The 25,026-nt window shown below is 37.2% G+C and overlaps 1 protein-coding gene across 3 annotated transcripts in view; it reads right to left on the bottom strand.

Moving 5' to 3' along the window:
* GRIK2 (glutamate ionotropic receptor kainate type subunit 2) overlaps positions 1-25,026 on the bottom strand; it is a 609,687-nt gene that overhangs the window by 79,638 nt on the left and 505,023 nt on the right. For all 3 annotated transcript variants that reach the window (XR_012883183.1, XM_075862209.1, XM_075862210.1), the window contains one exon: positions 13,511-13,728. Coding sequence is in view for 2 of the 3 variants with exons in the window: in XM_075862209.1 (XP_075718324.1) it covers positions 13,511-13,728 (218 nt within the window). In the remaining variant the exon portion in view is untranslated. The remainder of the gene's footprint in view (positions 1-13,510; positions 13,729-25,026) is intronic.

Here is a 25,026-nt window from a genome sequence, read left to right as displayed (position 1 = left end):
GTGTAACCCGGTTATACTATAGATAAATATTTGTAGTCTGTTGTTCAATAGATAGAGATATATCTTTCTAATGATAATTCTTGAAAGAACTAATTATTACAATTATCTAGGCAAAAAATATTTAGTCCTCATAAAATCTCTCATCTGTTCAATCTTTCTTAATATTAAAAATAACATCTTTTTTTTGTTCGTAATTCTACAGAGAAAATAAATTTTCTTCAGTCAGTATACTTATGACATAGCTAGGAGTAGGTATGGCATCTTTACCCACACTTAAAAAGTAAACGGGTTAAAATGTTTTTGAGTAGTAAACCCAACATGAAAGCCTGAGGCAAAGTTTACTTTCATCTGACAGACAGCACATTTTTTACATCTGACTGCATTTAACTATAGCGCTCAGAATCCAATCAGTAGTAGGAACTGCTCATGCAACATTTTACGATGCAGCTTATTATACACTACAGGAAAGTACTTTTCTCATGCTGTGATTTGAAACAAGCTCATTAGATAGTGCCACAAAAGAAAATGCTGAAACCTAGAAGAACATCTTTATCAATAACACTGTGTAGTTTCTTTTAATTCTGGCTTCAGTGAAACATGAGCTTAGAAACACCAGCTTTTACATTTAATATCAAGTGCAGTATTAGTAACATACTTTACCAAATTACCTGCAACCATATACTGTACGGTTATGCAATTGGTTTCACAAAGGTATGAATGGGAAATATCAACACATGTAAGTTACAGGAAAATATAGTTTAGAATTATTTATTCAATTTTTTAAAATATAGCACCTGCTTTTTAGTGTGAGTATTAAAGCCGTATATTTATTAAGAAACTGTATATACAGCACTCAGTCTCCTCTATAGCAGAGCAAGGATGCTGGGGGAATTGAGATTCTCCGTGGTTTTCCTGTCAATGTGTCTGCAGACACAGGTTTCTTTTTAACCCCGTCCCGCCGCAGCCATTTTTCGGATTTTCACTTTAATTTTTTCCTTCCCACCTTCCAAAAGCCATAACTTTTTTATTTTTCCATCAATATTGCCGTATGAGGGCTTGTTTTTTTTTTTTTACAAACGAGTTGTAGATTTTCACGGCACCATTTATTGTACCATATAATGTAGTGAAAAACTGGGAAAAAAAATATGTGTGGGGTGGAATAGGAAAAAAACAGTGATTCCTAAATATTTTGGGGTTTTTTGTTTTTACGTCTTTCACTGTGCAATAAAAATGGCATGTTAACGTTATTCTGTGGTCAATATAATTAATGGGATACCAAAGTTATATAGTTTTTTATGTTTTACTACTTTTACAAGGAATAAACTGATTGTTAAAAATAAAATTGGAGTTTTGTCGCTATATTCTGGGAGCTGTAAATGTTTTATTTTTCCGTCAATTGAGCAGTATGAGGGTTTATATTTTGCGGGGCGAAATGTACTGTAGTTTCTATTGATACAATTTTGAGATACATGAGACTTTTTTAATCACTTTTTATTCTTTTTTGTTTTTGTTTTAAATGAAGTGACCAAAAAACAGTGATACTGGCGTTTGTATTTTTTATTTTTTATGGAGTTAGAAAGTTACCGGGGCAGCCCTCCTGTCTCTAGTCATTGAAATGCCACTGTCGCTATTGACCGCGGCATTTAACAGGTTAATCTAGCGGGATTGCACTCGAGTGGGATCCCGCTTGTTACCTAAAAGTGTTGGCTGTAATACACACTCATTCTATGGAGCAGACACAGCCCATGAGCCTGCTCCTTATTCCCCCACCCAACGTGCGCCGTATATATATGGCGGATGTCGGGAAGGGGTTAATAACAGTCTTCATCAATTGTGTAAGTGGTAGAATAATGCAGGAACATAGCTGTGTGGGAGGGGGAAAATTGGCGGGTCGTGTGACGGGTGCCCTTGGGTGCCAAAAATACACACTTTTTTGGCCAGTTTATTTAGATACAGGGCTAGAGTAGCTAACTGAATTTTTGCTCCGGGAGATGTAAAGCCTAGATACAACTCTGGACTTCTAAAATATTTGGGGCAATATGCTCTGTTATGAAGGGAACAATTCAATAATAGATGTATGTATTTTGGAAGTACTGTATATACAATTCCCTAGTTTGTAAGTGTCTTCACTATAGGTTCATCAAAGTTTAATTAATAATCAAATAACCAATAAAGTCAATGTTTCCCTCTTTTATAATAGATAAAATGTTCTAAATGATTACAAAAAAGTGAAAATACATGGCTGCCAGCCATTAGAGAAGCTGATTCAGGGTGCAGTCACATGCGGCAGTTTTGCAGAAATTTTCTGAAAATGGAAATCAGCTCTATTCATCTGAATGGAACTTGCAGAAATCCTTGCACGTGCTGCAGAAGCAAGGTCACCATCAGGGCAGTAAAAGTGATACTGTCTTATGGCGCCCAGCCACAGAAAAAAGGGGGGCAGGCCACGGATCACCCACCTGTTACCGCAGCCATCCAAATCATCTCGAGCAGCATTTAGCTTAGAGAAAGGAAGCAGCCCCATTATATTGCAGGGCCCGTTCTTTACTCCAAACTAACTTTCTGAGGTTCTGACGCTGGCATCAGGAGATGGTATGGCCGTGCATACAACGTCCTGACGCGTTGTATGCGCCGCCGCACTTAACATCCTGGTGACAGGAGTTTATAAAGCAGGGCCCCAGTGTCAGGATCGTGAGGTGCCCAGAGGAGAAGTGGCGGCAGGCCGGAATTGAGAGCAAAAAGACCCTGGAGCTGTAAGTAGATAGGGTGTATGTGTTAAGGTCTGATATTTTGGGGTTCTGGTCTGGGGTGTAAATTAAATTAAGGGTTTGTTGGTGGTCTGAATTAATTTAGGGGATATGGTCTGGGGTCTGAATTAATGTAGGGGCCTTGATGGGGGGTCTAAATTAATGTAGGGGTCTGGTAAGGGGGTCTGTATTTATTTAAGGGTTTGGTCAGGTGTGCTGAAATAATTGAAGGGTCTGGTCGGGTGTCTGATTTAATGTAGGGGTTTGCTTGGAGGTCGGAATTAATTAAATGGGTCTTGTCTGGGATCTGTTTTTATTTAAGGGTCTAATCGGAGCGTTGAATTAATTTAGGGTTCAAGTGTGGGGGTCTGTATTTTTTAGTGGTCTGATCGGGGGTTTAAATGAATGTAGTGGTCTGGCTGGGGGATTTAAATAATGTAGAGGTCCAGTCTGGGGTCTGAATTAATGTAGGATTCTGGTCTGAGGTCCGTATTTACTTAAGGGTCTGGTCAGGAGGCTGAATTAATTTAGTGGTCTGGTCTGGGATCTGTGTTTATCTGGTCGGGGGTCTGAATTAGTTTAGTAGTCTGGTTTAGGTTAATTTAGGGGTCTGGTTGGGGGTCTGTATTAATTTAGGGGTCTTCTTATTGCATTATTTTTTCATCTGGTCTGGTATCTATGCAGGTGACATAAGTGTGACGTGTGAGGAGGAGGTGAAGATTTCGTTCAGGCGTGATTCAGTGGTGCAAGAGTGTAGAGCTTGCCAGATCCAGAACCAACAGCCAGAACGGCAACTTGGTAAGTGAATCTGCTGTGTAGAAGCAGCAGATTCAGGGCAATGATTTGATTTGTGTTTCCCCCTGCCCACCTGTCTCCCATTGCCACTCCACTTCCGTCAACTGCTACTTTCCACTCCCTTAGTCATATCCCCCATAGAGCCTCTGTCTACCTAGTCTCACCACTCATCCTCTGACAGAGCCTCTGCCCAGCTACTGTCTACACCCTGCCCATCCATAGAGCCACTGCCAGTTTGCATCTCACCCCTGCCCCCCTATCGCCACTTACTGTTGCCACCCTCCAAACCCCGTGGAGGGGGCAGATGCCTTGACTCTATGGGGACCAGAAGTTTCTGATGGTGGCCCATTGCAGAAGCAAACTTGTGCAGATGAATGGAACTATCAGTCACAGAAAATTTCTGCAATAAAATCTGCATGTGACTGCAAGCTAAATGTTTCTCTTGTCACCTATGAACAATACGGTTCTGATGGAATAAGGAGCTGGAGACAACTTTATTCTTTCTTACTTTCATTCTTTCTATCTTTCTTTCAAAATGTTAATATAGTACAACTATTATTATTAAAGCAGTCTCCAGGATTCATGATGGGGTTGGGGATATAAAAGATCATGCTATGACTACCATGTGCTTCTAATTACACCCCAAGTAAAAGTTACAATAGTATTAACAGTTTCTTATTCTTTTATTAAACTGTGTGTAGCAATACTGTAAATTTTTGAGCCATTAACAATAGCGACGAGTGCAGCCGTAATTTTAATATCAGACATACACATTTTTCAAACACATAAGGTAGAATATTAGAAGATTATCCTGTAGCCCAGTGCTCACACCAAGAAGCCAAACATTCAGCTTTACCATTTTCTAAGTGGCTTAAGGTTTTAAATCTTAGGTTTTTTTTAATACATAAGTCTATTCTTCTTTATATTAACAATATTATGGTATATTATTTTTTGGCACATGATTAAACTTGAAAATAACAAATTCTGACTATTCAAATTAATGTTATAGTCACTGAATTATACTATAGTATTAACAAATCAATATTTTAAAGGGGTAAATGCTGACACAGGGCATAATAGACACGTCTTTAAAGGAGATTTCTAGTATTTTAATGCCTTCAAGACCAGGCCAATTTTAGTCTTGAGGACCTGACAATTTTTTCTAATTTTATAGTGTTACAGCTATATTAACCCTTTCAGGACCAAGGGTCATCGATGCCTCAATGATCAGACCCATTTTTTTGAAATCTGACATGTGTCATTTTATGTGGTAATAACTCTGGAATGCTTTTGCCTATCCAAGCGATTCAGAGACTGTTTTCTCATGACATATTGTACTTTATGTTAGTGGAAAAATTTGGATAATAAATTAATAGCTTATTTGTGGAAAAACACCAAAATTTAAAGACAATTTGCAAAAATTATAATTTTTCTAATTTTAAATGTAATCTACTTGTAAAACAAATAATAATACCACACAAAATTGTTGCAAATTAACATCCCCCATATGTCTACTTTATATTTGCATTGTTTTTTGAACATTATTTTATTTTTCTAGGACGTTACAAGGCTTTGAACTTTAGCAGCAATTTCTCACATTTTCAAGAAAATGTCAAAAGGCTATTTTGTCAAGGACAAGTTCAGTTCTGAAGTGGCTTTGAGGGCCTTATGTACTAGATAGACCACATAAATCACCCCATTTTAAAAACTTCACCCCTCAAAGTATTCAAAACAGCATTCAGAAAGTTTATTAACCCTTTAGGCGTTTCACAGGAATTAAAGCAAAGTAGAGGTGAAATTTACAAATTTCTTTTTTTTGCCGAAATTAATTTGTAATACATTTTTTTCTGTAACACAGAAGGTTTTACCAGAGAAATGGCACTCAATATTTATTGCCCAGATTCTGCAGTTTTTAGAAATATCCCACATGTGGCTCTAATGGGATAATGGACTGAAGCACCGGCCTCAGGAGCAAAGGAGCACCTAGAGGATTTTGGGGTCTCCTTTTTTTTGAATATATTTTAGGCACCATGTCAGGTTTGAAGAGGTCTTGTGGTGCCAAAACAGTGGAATCTCCCCAAAAGTGGTTTTGGAAACTACACACCTCAAGGAATTTATCTAGGGGTATAGTTAGCATCTTGATCCGACAGGTCTTTTGCTCTATTTATTGGAATACGTCTGTGAAAATGAAAATCTACATTTTTTCTGAAAAAATATAAAAAAAGTAATTTTTTACAAGGAATAAAGAATAAAAAGCACCCCAAAACTTGTAAAGCTATTTCTCCCGATTACGACAATACCCCATATGTGGTAATAAACTGCTGTTTGGACCCACGGCAGAGGTAAGAAGGGAAGGAGCACCATTTGGCTTTTGGAGCGCAGATTTTGCTTGGTAATAGTTCTGTTTGGGGTTTTGCTGGTACTTTAGTTTATAATGTGGGGCATATGTAAGCTGGGCAGAGTACATATGGGCATAATAAGAGGGTATAATAATTCGGTAAATAAATAATTCATAGATATGTGGACGGTGTCGCACTGATAAATGGTGCCCAATCTTATCCGCTTTTGGACACTCTGCACAATTTCTGTCTCTATATTCTGAGTGCCAGAACTTTTTTTTATTTTTTCTCCACCGGAGCCGTGCGAGTGCTTATTTGTTACGTTACAATCTGTAGTTTTCATTGGTATTATTTTAGGGTACATGTGATTTTTTGATCACTTTTTATTTGATTTTTTGTCAAGCAAAGTGACAAAAAAATCATACATTTTGACAATGTTTTTTGTCCTTTTTTTTACAGTAATCACTGTGCGCTATAAATGACATTTTACTTTATTCTGCATGTCGGTACGATTACGGTGATACCATATGTATATCGTTTTTTTATGTTTTGTGGCATTTGCGCAATAACTTCCCTTTTCTATAAAATTATTCATTTTTTGTGTCACCATATTCTGAGAGCCATAATTTTTTTATTTTTCAGTCAAAAAAGCTGTGTAACAGCTTGTTTTTTGCGGGACGTGTTGTAGTTTTTATTGGTAGTATTTTGGGGTACATCCAAATTTTTGATCACTTTTTATTCTATATTTTGGGAGGGGTGATGACCCAAAAAATTGTGATGCTAGTATTGTTCTTTAATTATTTCTTGCGGTGTTCACCGTGCGGGAAAAATAATATTATTGTTTTATAGATGGGGTTGTTACGAACGCGGTGATACCAAATATGTGTACTTTTTTAACGTTTTATTTTTTTTCCTATAATAAAAGACTTATAGGAAAAAAAGCAGTTTTTGTTTCTGAAACTTATAACTTGTTTTTACACTTTTACACATTTTTATAACTTTTTTTTTTTACTTGTTTTACTTGAAGACCTGCAGCACTGATGGCTGCTATAATACATTACACTACCTAGATAGTGTAACGTGTTATAAACAGTCAGTGTGAAGTTGACAGTCACACTGACAGGAAGCCTATGAGGACCAGCTGTATAGCTTCCGGTTTTGGCATGCAACTGACGGCAGCACCCGCAATCGGTCCCTGGGAAAGTTTGTTGTAGCAACAAACTTTCCAGTTTGTTGCTACAACAAACTTTCCCTGCGATCACATGATCGGGACCTGAACCAATCAGGTCCCGGTCATGTCTCCGGCACCAGAGGCAGGGGTTAACAGCGCAATCCAGGTTTCAGCACTACTCTGAGACACCCGGATCGCGCTTTTAACACCCACTGTGAATTCACGTCTGCAGTGCACAGAGCCCAGCAAGCGCCGACGTGAATTTACTGTGGCCGGTCAGGAAACAGTTAATAACGGTGATCATATTCTCTGTAGCCAAACCAATCGGTTCGGCTGTCAGAGAACAGGTTGCTGGGGAGCACGGCACTGACACAGCTGGCGTCTGAGCGCTTTTCACAGCGCTATGCCGGCTGGAACAGAGATCTCTATATTCACGCCCTGGCAGCACGGGGTATGTGCGAAATGTCGGCATGAAAGGGTTAAGGCTTGTTTTTTTATGAGACTAGTACTTTTTTTGTGCTTCTTTGGAGTACATAAATGTTATTAAATTGTAGTTGAGGGTAATGCAAGAAAAAAAATGTGATTTTTCAATTTTTTTGTACACCATTCACTAATTACCTTAAAACATGTTATGGGTATATTGTAGCGCTCGCTAACAATATGGTGATAATAAATATGTCTATAAGTATTTAGTATCTTGAGACTGATCTGTAATAAATTGTCTGCCCATGTATGGTAAGGGTAAATAGGCCCTGTGACTCAATCAAAGGGGGTCCCTCCAATTGCTTTGTCCCTTATGCCATGATCAGCAAATCTCTATAGTTAAAGCAGGACTGCAGCTTTATATTACAGCCGTTGTCTCGCTTCTAATCATGTGGTCCTGATAACAAGATTTTATGATGTGATAGTTTTGTTCAAAATGAAAAATTATGTTAGCATCCTTACAAATATAATGTAACCATACAAATATTTAGTTTATTTTTATTACAGTTCTGAATTGTACATTTTCTCTTGGGATGAAATAATTGGAATATGTTGCAATTTCTCTGATCCCTTTCCGAAAATTATTCACTAAAAGATACAGTTCATAATACTACTACCAGGTTTTCAAAAAAGAATGTCATTAAACTAGTAAAAATGCAATATATAACTCTTCTAAAGCTATATGTTACCAGCTGTCAAAAGCGTTAATCATTAAAGAAGACTTTCTAAACTTAGGCTACAGTATCTGACATTTTTATTATTTGTCTTTTGAAAATGTTAAAATGAAAAAGAATATTGTAGTCAAGGTCATGATGACATTGATATTTAGCTCCATGGAAATATCAGAGGACAGCTTTAAATTTATGACCTACAGTATGAATTTAGTTACAAGACACGGTCATTGTTTTTGACATGATTAAATGAAATCACCTGTAAAATTGGTTGATATTGTTGTAGTGTCACATTTAAAATCAATGTAATACTAAACAATTTTGTGCTTAAATCTGTCAACCATCAGGAAATGCTTACATTTACATGATCAAATGTCTGGAATTTAATTTTGATACTAAACAAAAAAATATATATAGAAATGCATTGTGGTACTATTATTGGTAATTGCTATTTATACATTTTCAAGGCATTGTTATTTCTCAGAATAACGCTTGTCAATTGGTATCTAGGAGACATAATAAGCAGTGGTTAAGGCATAGGGCCATCTGATGGTGACAGAAATTAATCATGACTCAGATCAGGCTTGCATTATGTGTAAGTCATTAGTATATCAGAAACATCGCAAGCTCTGAATAGACATTTAAGATTAGAGATACAAATCTAATTCTCAAAATATATAAATCCTTATTAAATACATATAGTTTAAAAACACAAATACATTATGGATGTTGTTTTTAACCCAAAATTGGAGAAATGTGATCCTCTAAGCATTGGGGAATGGGTTAATTGTTTTATATTTATCACAAAAATATGATATGGTGCAAAGAGGTAGGGGGCCCCATGCATGTGTTTGGGTCTCTGCGATGTAAGAGAGTGGGGGTTGGGGGATGGGGGCAATGTCGATGTGTCGCAACCTCTCTCTTCCCCACCACTTATTTATTTACTTAATTTTTTTATTTTTTCTTGTCAATTTTTTGCGCCCACTCCAACACGGCAGAGGAGTGGGGAAGGTAAGATAGGGTCGGCTGTGTAGGGGCAAATAAATTGTATTTTGAAGAGTTGGTAAATTATGTTGCTTCTCTGTTTTTTATGCAATGGCACATAAAAAGATAATTAAAAACAAACGCCAAAGGAAATCTAAAAACACACTCAATGATTGTTGAATAATTTACCAAAACAATCAAATTCTATTTCATGGACGAAATTAAGACAACTTTCTCAGATTGTACCACTGACGTTAGCTCAGACTGGTGGGCATGGATAAACTGCATGAATTCACACAACTATCTGTCTATAACTTACTGCAACCTCCTCTGGCCTTCCTTAGGAATGTGATCCACGTTGTGAAATATCAATGTGCCGATTCTGCCTTTTGCCAAGTATTCCTATTAGTGTGTGATTGGTAACTTGCAAATGGTAACATATAGCTGAAAAGATTGTCTGCATCTTTTCCAATGTGTTGAAAATTCCTTTCAGCATATCATATTTTAATTGGTTCTATGACTTGACTAAATTTATTATACTTTAGAGCTGTTCCTAGGTCATGCTCCAGTACCCCAAATTACGTTTCCCTTCACCTTCGTCGGGAGGGGGACTCACGTTTTTGACCAGTCTTTACTATATGGCTGGATTAAACTTAAGGGTACAGTGTCCCTGTATCCCCCTAACATATTTGTGATAGTCTGAGTTTACTCTTTGTAATCTTTTGACATTGCATTTGAGTTTCACGCTAGTCACTATACACCGACCATTTCATGATTTATGTGATTTTCAGGATGATCCATCTATAATGTATTTGTGTTCTAAAACTATATGTATTTAAGAAAGATTTATATACTTTAAAAATTAGATTTTGAGCCCCAATATTCATAGGATACATATGCTTTTGTTTTGGTTCACATTCAAAGAGCATTTACTGTTTTAAATCATACAGACTACAAACCTTTTAACTGGGTTCTAGACTGACTTTAAAATTAGAGTGATTCGAATTTTGTTCGAAGAGAATATTGTCAGATTTGCGCACGGTGACCTGAGAAAATGAACCACCAATCAGGAGTGCTGCCTAACACCATGTGATGCAAGACATAACCTTCCTATGTAAACCAGTGTAGCTATTTGGGTACCATTGTTTTGCATGGAAAAGGACATGAAGTGTGCTAAACTGCACCATGACAAATGGATGATATTTAACCCCAAAAATGTTTGTTATTTAGGCAACATTCCATTTTTTTAAAATCTGTAACATGGGCTGAGTATACTACACTATAAAATAAATAGTGTTATTTGAATCTACTGTGGTCATAAAATTCCAGTTTTTCCTACTGTGATTTCGGTGAGTTGTATTCTTGGCTTTCATATTTTTCCAATCTATGACATAGGAAGATGGCACTGTTAAATCATATTGTCGCTCTGTTTAAGTAGCATTCTATTTTTTTCGTCTATGACACAGGCAGAATACAATCATTAAATAATTATGCCATGGCATTGAAACAAAGGAAGTGAAGCGCTACTTCCTCTATAAAATATAAAGGCACTCAGACAGTAGCTAAGAGCATTGTGCAGAGTAGGGACATGGAAGCTACATTTGGCTCTATTGCCTAGATGGAGGCCATAGAAATAGTGAAATGGATTGCAGGTTCAAGGCACTCCGAGGAAGAAGTTGATTCTGACTCTGTCATTTGTAGTTAGCATTCTCAGTAGGGCACATCTTTATTCCTTACAAGTACTTTACATCTGAAATGTTTCAGTCTGCGATCTCTCTTGTCTCTAAATTCCAAGTTATCAGTTCAACTGCACAAGCAGGCAGCCCATCGAACAGAGGTATAGGGGGAGGTGATACTGTTACAGAGGAGGAAAAAACACTTAACATTTGGAAAATAGGGATGATGCGAGAGGTTTCCAGCAAAAAACAATTGGAAAGGATGAGGAAGAGGATGCAAGTAGTAGTGCAACTGCTATTGCTTCCTGTACTTAGGGAAGCAATAAAATAGGCAATATTGGTGGCTAACGATTTAAGATCAAGGGGTTGAACCAAAGGGTTGCACCCTTCAATGTAAGTTAGAGATGTTTATCGACAAGAGAATTATGATTGATGATGAATGACTAAAACGGATCTTGAAATTGGGTCATGTTTAGGGCCAGGATTTAGGTGGTGGAAAGCAATGACAATGATGATTCTTAGCACAGGAAATAATGGTAATTAGCATGGGAAATAACAGATTCTTGCCAAGCAGGCAGATAGGATATCACCATCTCTCATGGTGCCTAAGCGGCCATAAGCTCTGGTGGTATAAGCAAGACAACAGCAAGTTCTGGACTCGTTTTTTTTAACTTGCCAAGTATATTTATAGCCATCTGCAGAGTGTGAAAATAGTGAGGCACAAAAAACTTACTGTCTCACATGTGCCATCATCATGCTCTTACGTGGGAAGAACAAAGGAGTGTGCTGAAAAATCTTCAGACACTTCTCATTCTCTGCAGTCACAAAAACTACAGACCAGTATTTTTTTTGCATTCTGTTAGTATCGGTGCTGCTTCAGCTGCTTTTGTTGCGCAGTTGCTGAAAGGAATAGAGGTGTATGATAAGTAAGAAGTTCATTGAAGGCAGCAGTCAGTCTGCTCCTCCAACTCCCCCTGGAAAACATCAGCCATTTTGGAACATTAAAAATACATGTGATTGTTACAAGTGATTAGGTTTTCGGTCTGTGGTACATGTACATGCCATGTCTCTAAGGGGTATTTGCACTGTCCTCATTCTGCGCTTTTATTAGATGTAGGACAGTGTTTGAACATAGCCTTGGGGGAACTTAGCTTAGAAATATTAAAAAACACTGATCAATAGTAGTCAAAGAAGTCCAGGGCAATCCACACACTTGTCCCCAGATTGGGTATAGTGCGATTGGGTATAGTGCGATCAGGCCTGAGGAAGACGCCGGTACGGCGTCGAAACGTGTAGCCTGTTGACAATAAATCCTTTATTTTACTTCACCCACTGGAATGTTCGTGGAGTATCTTTATCTAAGCAGCGCCGTTGGTCCAGTTTTTCTTCAAACTCCAATCGCACTATAATTTGACAGCAAACCGGTTTTGACTGTGATGTGGATCTGGCTGCAGCTTTCCAAGCCGTATTGACACCATAAGGTGTCCACCACCCGAGGTGAGCGTAATCATCGCATCCACCACTTTTCTGATAGCTTATCAGACCCTCATTTGTGGCGCCGTGTCTCTTTTCTAATTTATTTAGCAGATTGGGTATAGTCTAATGGAACTAATATCCCTTACTTACTGGGTTGATGGCAATTGGGATGATCAACCAAGTAGGTTGTTAAGGCTACTAGCATCCCACATAATTTACATACCATTAGAGTTGATAGTGATAAGGCTCTAGATAAACCAATAGGGCAAAAAAGCACCAAAGTCCATATATATCATTTGCTTTCAACAGTCAATTATTTTTTTTATAAATGAAACCAGATAACTTGAATGTATAATCTGCTACCTGATGGTAATAATCGATCTCATGGTTGCCACATTATTGCATGGGGATAAGAAACAGAAACACCGGGCACAGGCAGGTAAAGGCGCCATGGGAGCACAGAATTAATAAGGTATATTAATATTATAATTTGGTTTATTTGCAAATTTTAGCCATATTAAAACTTACTTCAAAATCCCAGAAAACCCCTATAATATACTTACTCATAGACCTGACTTGTCTATAAAATGATAGCTTAATTAGCATTATCTTTAAATGATTATTTTATTCGCTTTGATAGTTTATTGAGTTTAATTCACTTAGTAGGGTTTCCAGCAGTCCTTTGGAAACCCATAAACAATACATTTTAACATAATTATGAATTGTGGTTAATAACAAATTTAGCTTTTCTTCATAGAAAAACCGAGCCCTACAGCACTTGAAAATATTTACTATCACGTAAAATTTATCTCCATGTACATTGTAAATTAGTCAGAGCAATACATTTATGCATCATAAAAGTGATTATACCTTGAATATTCAACATTGTTTTTTCAAAAACAAATTTTAAATAGGTCGTAAGTAAACAATATGTAAGACATATTCTAGCTGATTCCTTCTGAAGTTTTTAGTCTTAGTACAATTAACATATTTGTGTATTTGTTCAAGAGATTTGTCAGACAGTGAAAACAAGCCAAGTGGATTTGATGTATTATGACTTCAAACATGTGTTTTGTTTCAATTAGGAAAACAATTGCAAAAATAATGCTATAATTATCTTTGTATCATAAAAATGTTACAATGACACAAAAAATGATGTACTACATACCTTAAAAAATGTCATTGTAGCCCCATCTTGGACAGCACCGTATTCAATTTTAGTCTGTTTAGCTAAATCATCAGCAGAATCAATGGGGGACTCCATGCGTTCCACTGTGAGAAAGGCAGCTAAGTTGGCAGTATATGAGGAGATGATGATAAGTGTGAAAAACCACCATATTCCTCCTACTATCCTTGTAGAAAGAGCTTTGGGCATGAGTTCAGAACCTGATAGAAATCAAGGGATATATTTTAAAGCTGTTCTTCAATAATTAATTACAATAAAGCAATGCATGAAAAGATGTCAATAACACAGTTTAAACTGAGATTCAAAAATATTTAATACATTCTATAAAAATTAGGGGTGTGCCCAGTAATGTGTCATAATTTGAGACACTATGCGCTTGGCATTCATTTTATTATCTATCTATCTATCTATCTATCTATCTATCTAATAGATAGATGGATAAATAGATAGATAGATAGATAGATAGATAGATAGATAGATAGATAGATAGATAGATAGATAGATAGATAGATAGATAGATAGATAGATAGATAGATAGATAGATAGATAGATAGATCCATTGATAGATAGATAGATAGATAGATAGATAGATAGATAGATAGATAGATAGATAGATAGATAGATAGATAGATAGATAGATAGATAGATAGATAGATAGATAGATAGATAGATAGACAGATAGATAGATAGATAGATAGATAGATCCATAGATAGATAGATAGATAGATAGATAGATAGATAGATAGATAGATAGATAGATAGATAGATAGATAGATAGATAGATAGATAGATAGATAGATAGATAAAAATAGTTAACCAGCCTGTGACAGTAACAAAAACAGCATTCTGCAATGCTCAAGGAGATCTTCTGAGATTCCAGGGACTACATTTTTGGAGTCTCCCCTTTTATTATAAGACCTCATTCACATGACTGTATTTGAGATCTATATCACATAAATTCTGTATATGGTGTTAATGCATTTCAATGGGGCCATGCATACGGAATCAGCTTAAATTCATATGCCGTACATGAGACCGCATTCTAATCTAGATTTATATACCATTATTACTGTTCTTGAGTGGAGAAGAACCGTTTTAAATTATGTGCATATTAATATAATAATATCATATAATGTAATTGAACATATTTATTTCCAAATTATTGGATTGCAGTCAAATTGTGTTGACAAACAAAAAAAATCATAAAGCTTGATACTAGTTTCCAAAATTGTCATGTCTTAGAACATAGAGGAATGGGCCAAGGTAAATTGGAAGAATAAGGCCACATTTTCATTGTTTGCTTGTAATAATAGACAATATATTTGATGTAATAAAAGGGCAAATAGGAAACCTTTCTAATTATTTATCACAAATAAACAGGGAGTTGGCTGTGTAAGGGCACATTCAGATATGGCGGATTTGATGCGGAATTCTGCTGCAAACAGGCTGCAGTGGAAATCCACCGCAGTCTTTTTGTCCTTTGGTTTCTATAGCTTTTTATGTAACTTAGTGCAGTTGTTGTGGAAAATCACTGTGAGGAAACTTACATTTACATTCCGCAGCATGCACAGTCTGTTGCGGAAAAGCAGCAGATTTTCACTGCGGATTTCAGCCTTTGCATTGCAAAAGCTAAAATCTGTGGGAAGTGCTCTGTGAAATCTGCCACGTCTAGATTATGGGTATGTTCACTCGCTGTGTTTTCAGATGTTTTTCGGGGCGTAAACGCCTGAACAAACAGAAGCTGAATGCCCCCAAACATCTGCCCATTGATTTCAATTGGAAAAACATTGTTTCGTTCAGACTAGGGCATTTTTGTTCTGGGACGCTTGAAAAAAAATGGGGAGTAAAAAAACGCCCCATAAAAAGAAGTGCATGTCAATTCTTGAGCCATTTTTGGAGCCGTTTCTCATTGTGTCAATAGAAAAACATCTCCAAAAACATTTGACGATTTAAAAACGGCTGAAAATCAGAGGCTGTTTTCCCTTGAAAACAGCTCCGTATTTTACAGCTATTTTTACTTTAGCATGTGAACATTCCCTAACTGTCAAACATGCACATTTTGAAGCAGATTAGTTGCGTAATTGCAGCAGAATCTACACTGGTAATTTTACATTACGTCTGAACATTCCCTAAATGTCTCTGCATTCTTCCCTAAAATATCTAAAATATCCCTAAGCTCTCCTTCAGTCAGTTTATTTTCAAGCAATTTAAAATGCATGCGAAATCTCTAGGTGTTTAAAGGGGATTTTCCTGGCATTTTTGAAGTTTTATTCAGAAGTCTATAAAAACAAAATGCCAGAAAATACACCATACCTAGAGGATGCTACGTTTTGATGAAAAATGCCACTGGCCCCAAAAATGAAAATTCAATTATGCAAATCAACAAAGCAAAATCACTATATTTTCATATTTTAATATAGACTTTTAACTAACATCTGGCTGCAGTATTTTAGCCCCTTAAAAATTGCACCAAAAAACGCTTTACAAAATACCTCCAAAACCTCAGAAATATTGTGTGTGGAATTGGTCTAAAGAAGATTATTGTAACTGGATTCACGCTGGTAATGCAATTTAAAGAAAAAAATAATTACGTATGTGCAAAACAAATACAGAATCCTCCTCAGTTTGTAATGGACATTTCTTTGTTAAACGCAAATGGATATCCATTTAAAAATAAAATAAATATATTTTATAAATTTTTTATGTTTGATAGATATGTAAAAACATAAATACAGAAGAACTTTACTTTTTTATTACAATAAATAATTATATAATAATTTAATAAAGTAATGTAAAGGAAACAGATTCAACATCAGGAACAGATCATGGACAAAATTAAAATATTCTGAAGTCTGTTCCACAAGAAACAAAGTTATTTGTTTCATAATGACATCAAGTTCACAAAAATATGCACATTATGTGAAACAGGTAGCCCCTGCTGAATACCTTCATACAGTTAGGTCCAAAGTTATTTGGTCAGTGACACAAGTTTTGGCATTTTAGCTGTTTACCAAAACATATTGAATATACTGTTATATAATCAATATGGGCTTAAAGTGCAGACTCTCAGCTTTAATTTGAGGGTATGCACATCCTAATTTGAAAGAGGGGTTTAGGAATCACAGCTCTTTAATATGTAGCTGCCTCTTTTTCAAGGGACCAAAGGTTATCGACAATTATCTCAAAAGCTATTTAATGGGCTGCATTGGCTATTCCCTCGTTAATCCATCATCAATTAAGCAGGTAAAAGGTCTGGAGTTGATTACAGGTGTGGCATTTGCATTTGGAAGCTGTTGCTGTGAACCCACATCATGAGGTCAAAGGAGCTCTCAATGCAAGTGAAACAGACCATCGTTAGGCTGAAAAAAGTGAAAAAATCCATCAGAGAGAGCTCAAATGTTAGGAGCGGCCAAATCAACAGTTTGGAACATTCTTGAAAAAAAGAGAGCGCACTGGTGATCTCGTGAACGGCAAAAGGCCTGGACGTACATGGAAGTCAACAGTGGTGGATGATCGTAGAATCCTTTCTATGGTGAAGAAAAATCCCTTCACAACATCTACCCAAGTGAAGAACACTCTTCTGGAAGTAGGTGTATCAGTATCTAAGTCTACCATAAAGAGAAGACTTCATGAGAGCAAATACAGGGGGTTCACCATGAGTTGCAAACCATTAATCAGCCTCACAAATAGAAAGGCCAGATTAGACTTTGCCAAACAACATCTAAAGAAGCCAGCCCAGTTCTGGAACAGCATTCTCTGGACAGATGAAACTAAGATCAACCTGTACCAGAATGATGGGAGGAAGGAAGTATGGAGAAGGCTTGGAACGGCTTATGATCCAAAGCACACCACATCCTCTGTAAAACATGGTGGAGGCAGTGTGATGGCATGGGCATGCATGGCTGCCAAAGGCACTGGGTCACTAGTGTTTATTGATGAGTTGACTGAAAACAGAAGCAGCCGGATGAATTCTGAAGTGTTCACAGATATACTTTCTGCTCAGATTCAACCAAATGCAGCAAGGTTGATTGGACGACGCTTCACAGTACAGATGGACAACGACCCAAAACATACTGTGAAAGCAATCCAGGAGTTTTTAAAGGCAAAGAAGTGGAATATTCTGCAATGGCCAAGTCAATCACCAGATCTCAACCCGATCGAGCATGCATTTCACTTGCTTAAGACAAAACTTAAGGCAGAAAAACCCACAAACAAGCAACAACTGAAGATAGCTGCAGTAAAGGCCTGGGAAAGCATCACAAAGGCGGAAACCCAGCGTTTGGTGATGTCTATGGGTTCCAGACTTCAGGCAATCATTGCCTGCAAAGGATTCTCTGCAAAGTATTTAAAAAAAAGCATTTTATTTATGGTAATGTTAAAATGTCCAATTACTTTTGAGCCCCTGAAATGAGGAGGCTGTGTAGAAAAATAGCTGCAATTCCTAAATGTTTCACAGGATATTTTTGTTCAACTCCTTGAATTAAACCTGAAAGTCTACACTTTAATTGAATCTCAGTTGTTTCCTTTCAAATCCAATGTGGTGGCCTGCAGAGCCAAAATCATGAAGATTGTGTCACTCTCCAAATAACGCTGGAACTAACTGTATATGTTAGAAATGCGTGAATAATAAAAATGTAGCCAAAATGCGGTGCTTTTTTAAAAAAAAAATTTTAAGTCATTACATAGCAAAACACACATCATGAGGAACACCCAGAGGGAGAGTTTTAAAGGCCTTGCTCGCACAATGCAGTTCTAATGCAGTTTTTGTAGGCATTTTACTTATAGTTTTCCTTTTGCAGCAATTGCATTGTGTAAACAGGGCCCCAACCAAATAAATATGAACACTGTTCTCATCAACTTCTAACTTCTTATTTTTTAAATAAAACTAAGTAATAATCTAACTGGTATTACTTTTATTTTAAAATGTTTAAACCTATAGATTTTTTTTTAAAGTGAGGATAGATATTCTTTGCAACAAAACTTTTACAAATAAATAATCCCCAAAAATAAAGTATAGCAATAAAGATTAAACAATAAACAATAAAGCAATAAACATTAAGGCCACTTTAAGACAGATGTAATACGAGGCCTCTTCTAGCATCTGTATTTCAGCCACAATGCCTAGACCTCTCGTGGTCCTACTTATAAGGACATAGATCACAATAGGATCCTATAGAGATCTAAGTCCGGTTCTGCAGAATTGTGAAAGGTCCGGGCATCGCGACCATAATACCGATGCTAAAATGTGCCTGTATTATGATCATCTGAAAGCGACCTTAATCTACATTCATACCAGTATAACAAATATTTATTTTCTTATATCGGACTTAAATTGCTTCTTCACATGCAAAACAGTTATAGAAAGTTCCAGAATGAAAACAGGTAATAAAGGGAAACTAATGAATAATGAGACTGACAACTAATTTGTTTCCAAATGTATCAAGTCAGTCTATTGACTGCATATTTATATTATTTAATGGAATATATTTAATTAATCTGGGATTACTAGTTTTTCACAACATATTTTTTTTTTTACATTATTTAATGTATGGCTTGTATTTTTATAATTTGCATAACCTGTGTGACGTTAGATTTGGTAGAATAGTTTTTTTGTGAGTCAAGGTGACTAGTCATATTTAATGAATGTGTGCAGACTGCGTGTACAGTAATACAGTTATATAGATTATTTTGTTAAACACACTAACTCCCTGTTCACATCAGTGTTAAGTTGTAATCACTAGCACAGTATGTCGACTAAGGAGTCATGATCAGTTGAGCTGTTTGCACAAAAACAAACTGTGAAACAAAAACATTGTGGGCCTGCCCTTTCTCTTTTTATCCTTCTTTGACATGTTTTCTTTTTTATAGAATACATTTAACTGATAAAGGCACTCAATTTGCATCAGTCAGGCACTGATTTTTACAAGATTCAAAATAAAAATGGACACAAACTAACATTATTTTTTTGCAACGGTTGCTCAATCAGTTCAGATCAGTTGGAGAAAATACAAAAAGAAAATCATAGAGCAAAAAGATGCAGCATATATTCATCCTAAAATAGTTGATATCACATCTTAACATTGTAAACAATTTTATCTGGAATAAAAGTAGCTTTACAGCTGTAGCATTTGATTTACATAACATGCTTACCACTTTGAATGTGCAAAATATTTTTTACTGGAAAATAAACACTAATTAAGAAAATAAATGTGCATAAGTATTCACCACCACAATACTTCTGCAGCTGCCTTTTGCTGCAATTACAGGTGCAAATTACTTGGGGTATGTCTCTATTAGCTTGGCACATCAAGACATTGGCATTTCTGCCCATTCTTTCAGGCAAAATGCTCCAAATCCTTCAAGTTAAGCGTCCTTCACACGGCAGTATTTAGCTTAGTATTTTGCATCAGCATTTGTGGGCCAAAACCAGAAGTGGTTACAAAACACGAAAGAGGTGTAAATTTTTTCAGTATACTTTTTCTTTGTGCAGATTCCACTCCTGGTTTTGGCTTTCAAATACTAATGCAAAATACTGCCGTGTGACAGTGGCTTTAGATGGGGGTTATGTTGGTGTACAGCAGTCTTCAAGTCATGCTACAGACTCTTATTGCATTGAGGTCTGGGCTTTGACTAGGCCATTCCAAGACATGTAAATGTTTCCCCTTAAACCACTCCAATGTACAGTAGCTTTAGCAGTATGTTTAGGCCAGAAACACACACAGTTTTGACACAGTTTTTGGGGCAGTATTTGGCTCAGTTGTTCTAGCCAAAGTGGTCAGAAAAGAAAGGAGATTACTTCTGGCTTTGGCTCCAAAAACTGAACCAACAACTGCATCAAAACTTCTTGTGCAAACCTAGACCTAGAGTCATTGTTCTGCTGGAAGGTGAACCCCCGTCTTTGCCTCAAAACTCTGGTTGACAGTTTTGCTCAATTGCTTTGTATTTACTGCCATCCATTTTTCATTCAATCCTGACCAGTTTTCCTGTCCCTGCTGATCAGAAGCATCCCCACAACATGATGCTGCCACCACCATGCTTCACTGTGGGAATGGTGTTCTTCGGGTGATGGGAAGTGTTGGGTTTGGGTCATTATAGTGTTTCCCAAGATGTTACATTTTTGTCTCATCGGACCAGAGAACCTTCTGCCATCTGCTTGGGGAGGATGCCACGTGCTGTTTGGCCAACTTAAAATGTGTTTTCTTTTTTTTTTTCTTTAAGCAATGGCCCTTTTATGGCCACTCTTCCATAAAACCTGACTCTGTAGAATGTACGGCTTATAGTGATCCTATGGGAAGATACTTTCATCTCTTCTGTGGATCTTTGGAGCTTCTTTGTTGAATGTCTTTGTTGAATCTCTGGTTAATGTCCTTCTTACCTGGTCTGTTAGTTTTGGTAGACAGCCTTTTCTTGTTAGGTTTGTAGTTGTGCCATATTCTTTCCATTATAATGGTTTTAATGGTGCCCCATGGGATGTTCACAGATTAGGATATTTTTTGTATAACCCAGCCCCGATCTATACTTCTCCACAACTTTTTCACAGACCTTTTTGGAGAGCTCCTTGGTCTCCATGTTGCTTTCTTAGCAAGGTTGCAGATTCAGAGGCCTTTCAGAACAGACGTTTTCATGCTGACATCATGTGATAGATCATGTGACACTTTGATTGCACAATTTGGGACCTTATTCAACTAATCTTGTGACTTCTGAAGTTAATTTGTTTGATCAGAGTCTAATTAGGGGTTTCATAGAAAATAAGGTGAGACTACATATGCCCTCAAAACTTTTCAGTTTTTAGTCTTTTTTTTTTATTTCTTTTTTTAAAACAAGATATTTTTTTCATTCCAGTGTAAGAATTTGGACTATTTTGCAAAGTTCATTACATGAAATCAAATTTAAAATCCATTTTAATTCCAGGTTGAAATGCAACAAAACAGGAGAAACACCAAAGGGGTGAACACTTTTGCAAGGCACTTGTCATTATAGCGCCAGGGAGGACATACTATGAATGAGCAAAAGCCAAATTATTAGCAGTAAAAGCCATATGATTTGGTCTAATATGTAATAGATTTTTAGTAGCCAGGTGACTCACCACCACCTATCACATTTGGAAGTAGCTTGCGAGCTAGAAGAGGTAACACGTACATGTAAATAATGAGTTCCCTCCCGCACACCACTTTTCATCCTAACAGCTTACATGCAGATATAAGAACACTGATATTCTCTGTGAAAAAAAACATAATGAGCATTTGACAGCAATTTTGCTAATTATTCTTTTTGCATTGTTTTTCTGGGCTGGCCAAGAAGTTAGGTTTTATGCCCATGATCATACTTTGGCTCCATGAAACCTCCAAATTGTTCCGAGACATAACACCTGGCCATAGAAGTCTATGAGACACTACTGTACCCACATATTGTTACGATTAGCAGCGGAACTGCTGCTAATCAATGATTTCTGTTATGTCTGTTTTTGGGTGTTGCTAGGCAATGCCTTTGGTCTGAGTCTGGATTTGGTCATCATTTAGCTTTGGATGTTTAATTAGGGCGGAGTACGTTTCTGGGGCCTATATATACTTCAGGCCTGGATTACTCAGGTGCTGGTTATACTGTTTCTGGCATGTGTTACTCTCTTTCCAGATTCTAGTTTGTGACTTTGTTCTTATCTATGTGTTTGTACTGTGGGACCTGTTGGTGCTCTGGGAGATTTTGTTTTTGTATAGTGGCTTTATGTGTCTCCTGGGTTCCACTGGTTTGTTTGCCTTTCCCGTGCGTTTGATCTGCTGCCAAGCTGTTGTTCTACCCTGCTATGGCATTGTATTCAGATAGGGTCAGTGAGTGATGTCGTTTCTTGTCCACTGTTTATTCATCTGTTAACTGCTTGCATGTAATTCACCTGCCATTCACTCCATTTATGCATGATCTTCATCTTCTACTGTCTTCAGTGTTCGGTTCCGCTCATCCACTTTTGGGTTAATTGTGCCTTTTATTTTCTGTCAGTATTCATGCGTGCTTCACCCATGTGATAGTGATTGTATAGTGTTGCGGTCTTGAACACCACCAGTGGCGTAACATTATAACCAGCACCCCCAGGAGCCGAATCAAGTCTGATCCTAATCCTATGCAGAGTTTGACTGATCAGATTCAGACCTTGGGTTCTGTGATGTAGAATGCTAGCTCATTTGATTTCTCAGGAACATCTTACGTGTAAAATATGCAGACAGGTGATGTTACTCCTGCGGCTTGCCCTGAACCGCATATAAATTTACCTAACCATTTTTCTGGTGATCATTCTCAATTTAGAAATTTTAGTGAGAGTTGTAGATTGTATTTTTCTTTGAGGCCTAGATCTTCAGCGTCAGAGACCCAAAGAGTTGGAATAATTAAGACTCTGTTGCAAGGGGATCCACAAACTTGGGCTTTTAGTCTTAGGCCTGGAGATCCTGCATTACTAAGTGTGGAATAATTCCTGTCGGTTTGGGGGTTCTCTATTATGACCCGGATGCAGCTACTTTAGCAACTGCTCATCTTCGGGCTTTGAAATAGGGAGTCAGGACAGTTGAGGAATACTCAGCAGAATTTAGATGGAAGGTCACGGTTAGTGATTGGAATGGTGCCGCCCTCCATAGTCAGTATGGTTTGGGCCTTTCTGGCCAGGCAAAGGATGACATGGTACTTTTTCCCTCAGGTGATTCTTATAATAGCCTTATGTTTTTAGCCATCAATATTAACAGGCATATTAGGGAAAGAAGGTCAGAGAGGAAGACTGCATTGTGTCATCCTGTTGTTGTCTCTTATCCTAGTGGGGCTGAGGAGGAACCAATACAACTGGGTCCCCTAGGGTCTCTAAGGCAGAGAAGAATAGGAGGAGATGCTTAGGTCTTTGTTTGTAATGTGCCTAAGAGAGACATTTTGCCAAAAGTGTTCCCTCAAAGTTGGGAAACTACAGAGCCCAGAAGTCAATGGGGAGGATCCTTTGGGCGTACTTAATTTTTCTCCCAAAAATATGGTGTTATTGCTCTCTAAGATTGAATGGGATGGCATATCTTTGCATATGCATGCCCTTGTTGATCCTGGTGCTGCAGCAAATTTTCTAGATTTTGATTTGGGCAAGAAGTTGGGTATAATCCCTGTAGCTCTGGAGAAACCCATTGATATTTGTTAGTTGGATGGTACTCCTGGTCTTAAGTTGTCAGTAGGAAATATCCAATGTGAGACTATTTCTTTTCTGTTAGTTTGCACTCCTTCCTATGCAATTAATTTGGGGTATCCTTGGTTGTTCCTCCATAATCCAGTAATTAAATTGGACTTCAGGAGAATTAGTGTAGTGGGGAAAGTGTTATTCAGGGAGATGTTTTAGTTCCCCGATTCTAGTCGCAGTTACCAGTCTCCAGTTTCTGCCTGTTGAGTATTAAGAATTTGTGGATGTTTTTTGTGAAAAATCTGCTGATGTTCTTCCCCTTCATAGACAGTATGACTGTTCCATTAATCTAGTTCATGGTTCCAAGATCCCCAAGGTGAGGAATTAATCCTTGTCCGTTCCTGATACCCCTGTACCTTCTGTCATCAGGGCTAACACAGGATATTTTTTATTTGCTTTTGCAGGCTCAATCTCAAGCACCTCAAGAGAAACCCGCCCAACTGTTGTTTGTTCCTAGTAACCTTAGACCTGCTGTGGTGAGTTACTTGTGCCTTTTGTTTTCTGTCAGTATTGATTCGTGCTTCACCCATGTGATAGTAATTGTCTCGTGTTGCGGTCTTGAGCAGCAGCAGCGGTGTAACACAATTGCCTTCATACAGACTCAATGCACATGGCTCTGCAATGTGCATGAGGACTCAGCAGCATGTGCCAAATAAGAATGCTAATATACCTAATTTTACAAAATAAAAAATACTTCCTTTCAACAAGATGCACAAACATAGTGTGAACCAAGCCTTAGCACATGCTATGGCTATACAAAACCTTTTTGTAAACTGAGAGCAATTAGGCTAAGTTTATACCACATTTTTGCTTCTAATTGGTAGGTACTGTTTTTTTTCTAGTCTCATTTGCCATTAAAACAGAACCCAATGGGACACAAGATGATACAGGCTCCATTTTTTCTGTTCTGTTAAAAAACAGGTTCCAGGCAGATCCTGTTTTTTTCTTACAGTAGAATTCAATGGCAACAGGATTTTTTAAAGCTACCTTTTTTCTAATCGTTCTAATTTTTCCAATTTCTAAAAGAAAACAGGATCTGTCTGGATCCTGTTCTTTAACAGCATTGGAAAAAGATGTTTGGTGTTGAATCTTGTTTTAACAGTAAATGTAACCAAAGAATACAGTACCTTTAAACAGGATGCAACAACGTGGTGTGAATGGGGCCTTATGTACCATGAACTCTTTGACGTGTATAGAATCTTCTTGAAATTACATAAGCTTTTGACATGGTACATTATCTGGTGACAATAGCCATTAAAATATAGGTAGACTATGGCAAGAAAGGGAAGCAAATACTCAGATATAC

This window comes from Rhinoderma darwinii, chromosome 4 (assembly GCF_050947455.1).
Source record: "Rhinoderma darwinii isolate aRhiDar2 chromosome 4, aRhiDar2.hap1, whole genome shotgun sequence".
NCBI classification, from domain to species: Eukaryota; Metazoa; Chordata; class Amphibia; order Anura; family Rhinodermatidae; genus Rhinoderma; species Rhinoderma darwinii.
This window is presented reverse-complemented; position numbering and strand designations above follow the sequence as displayed.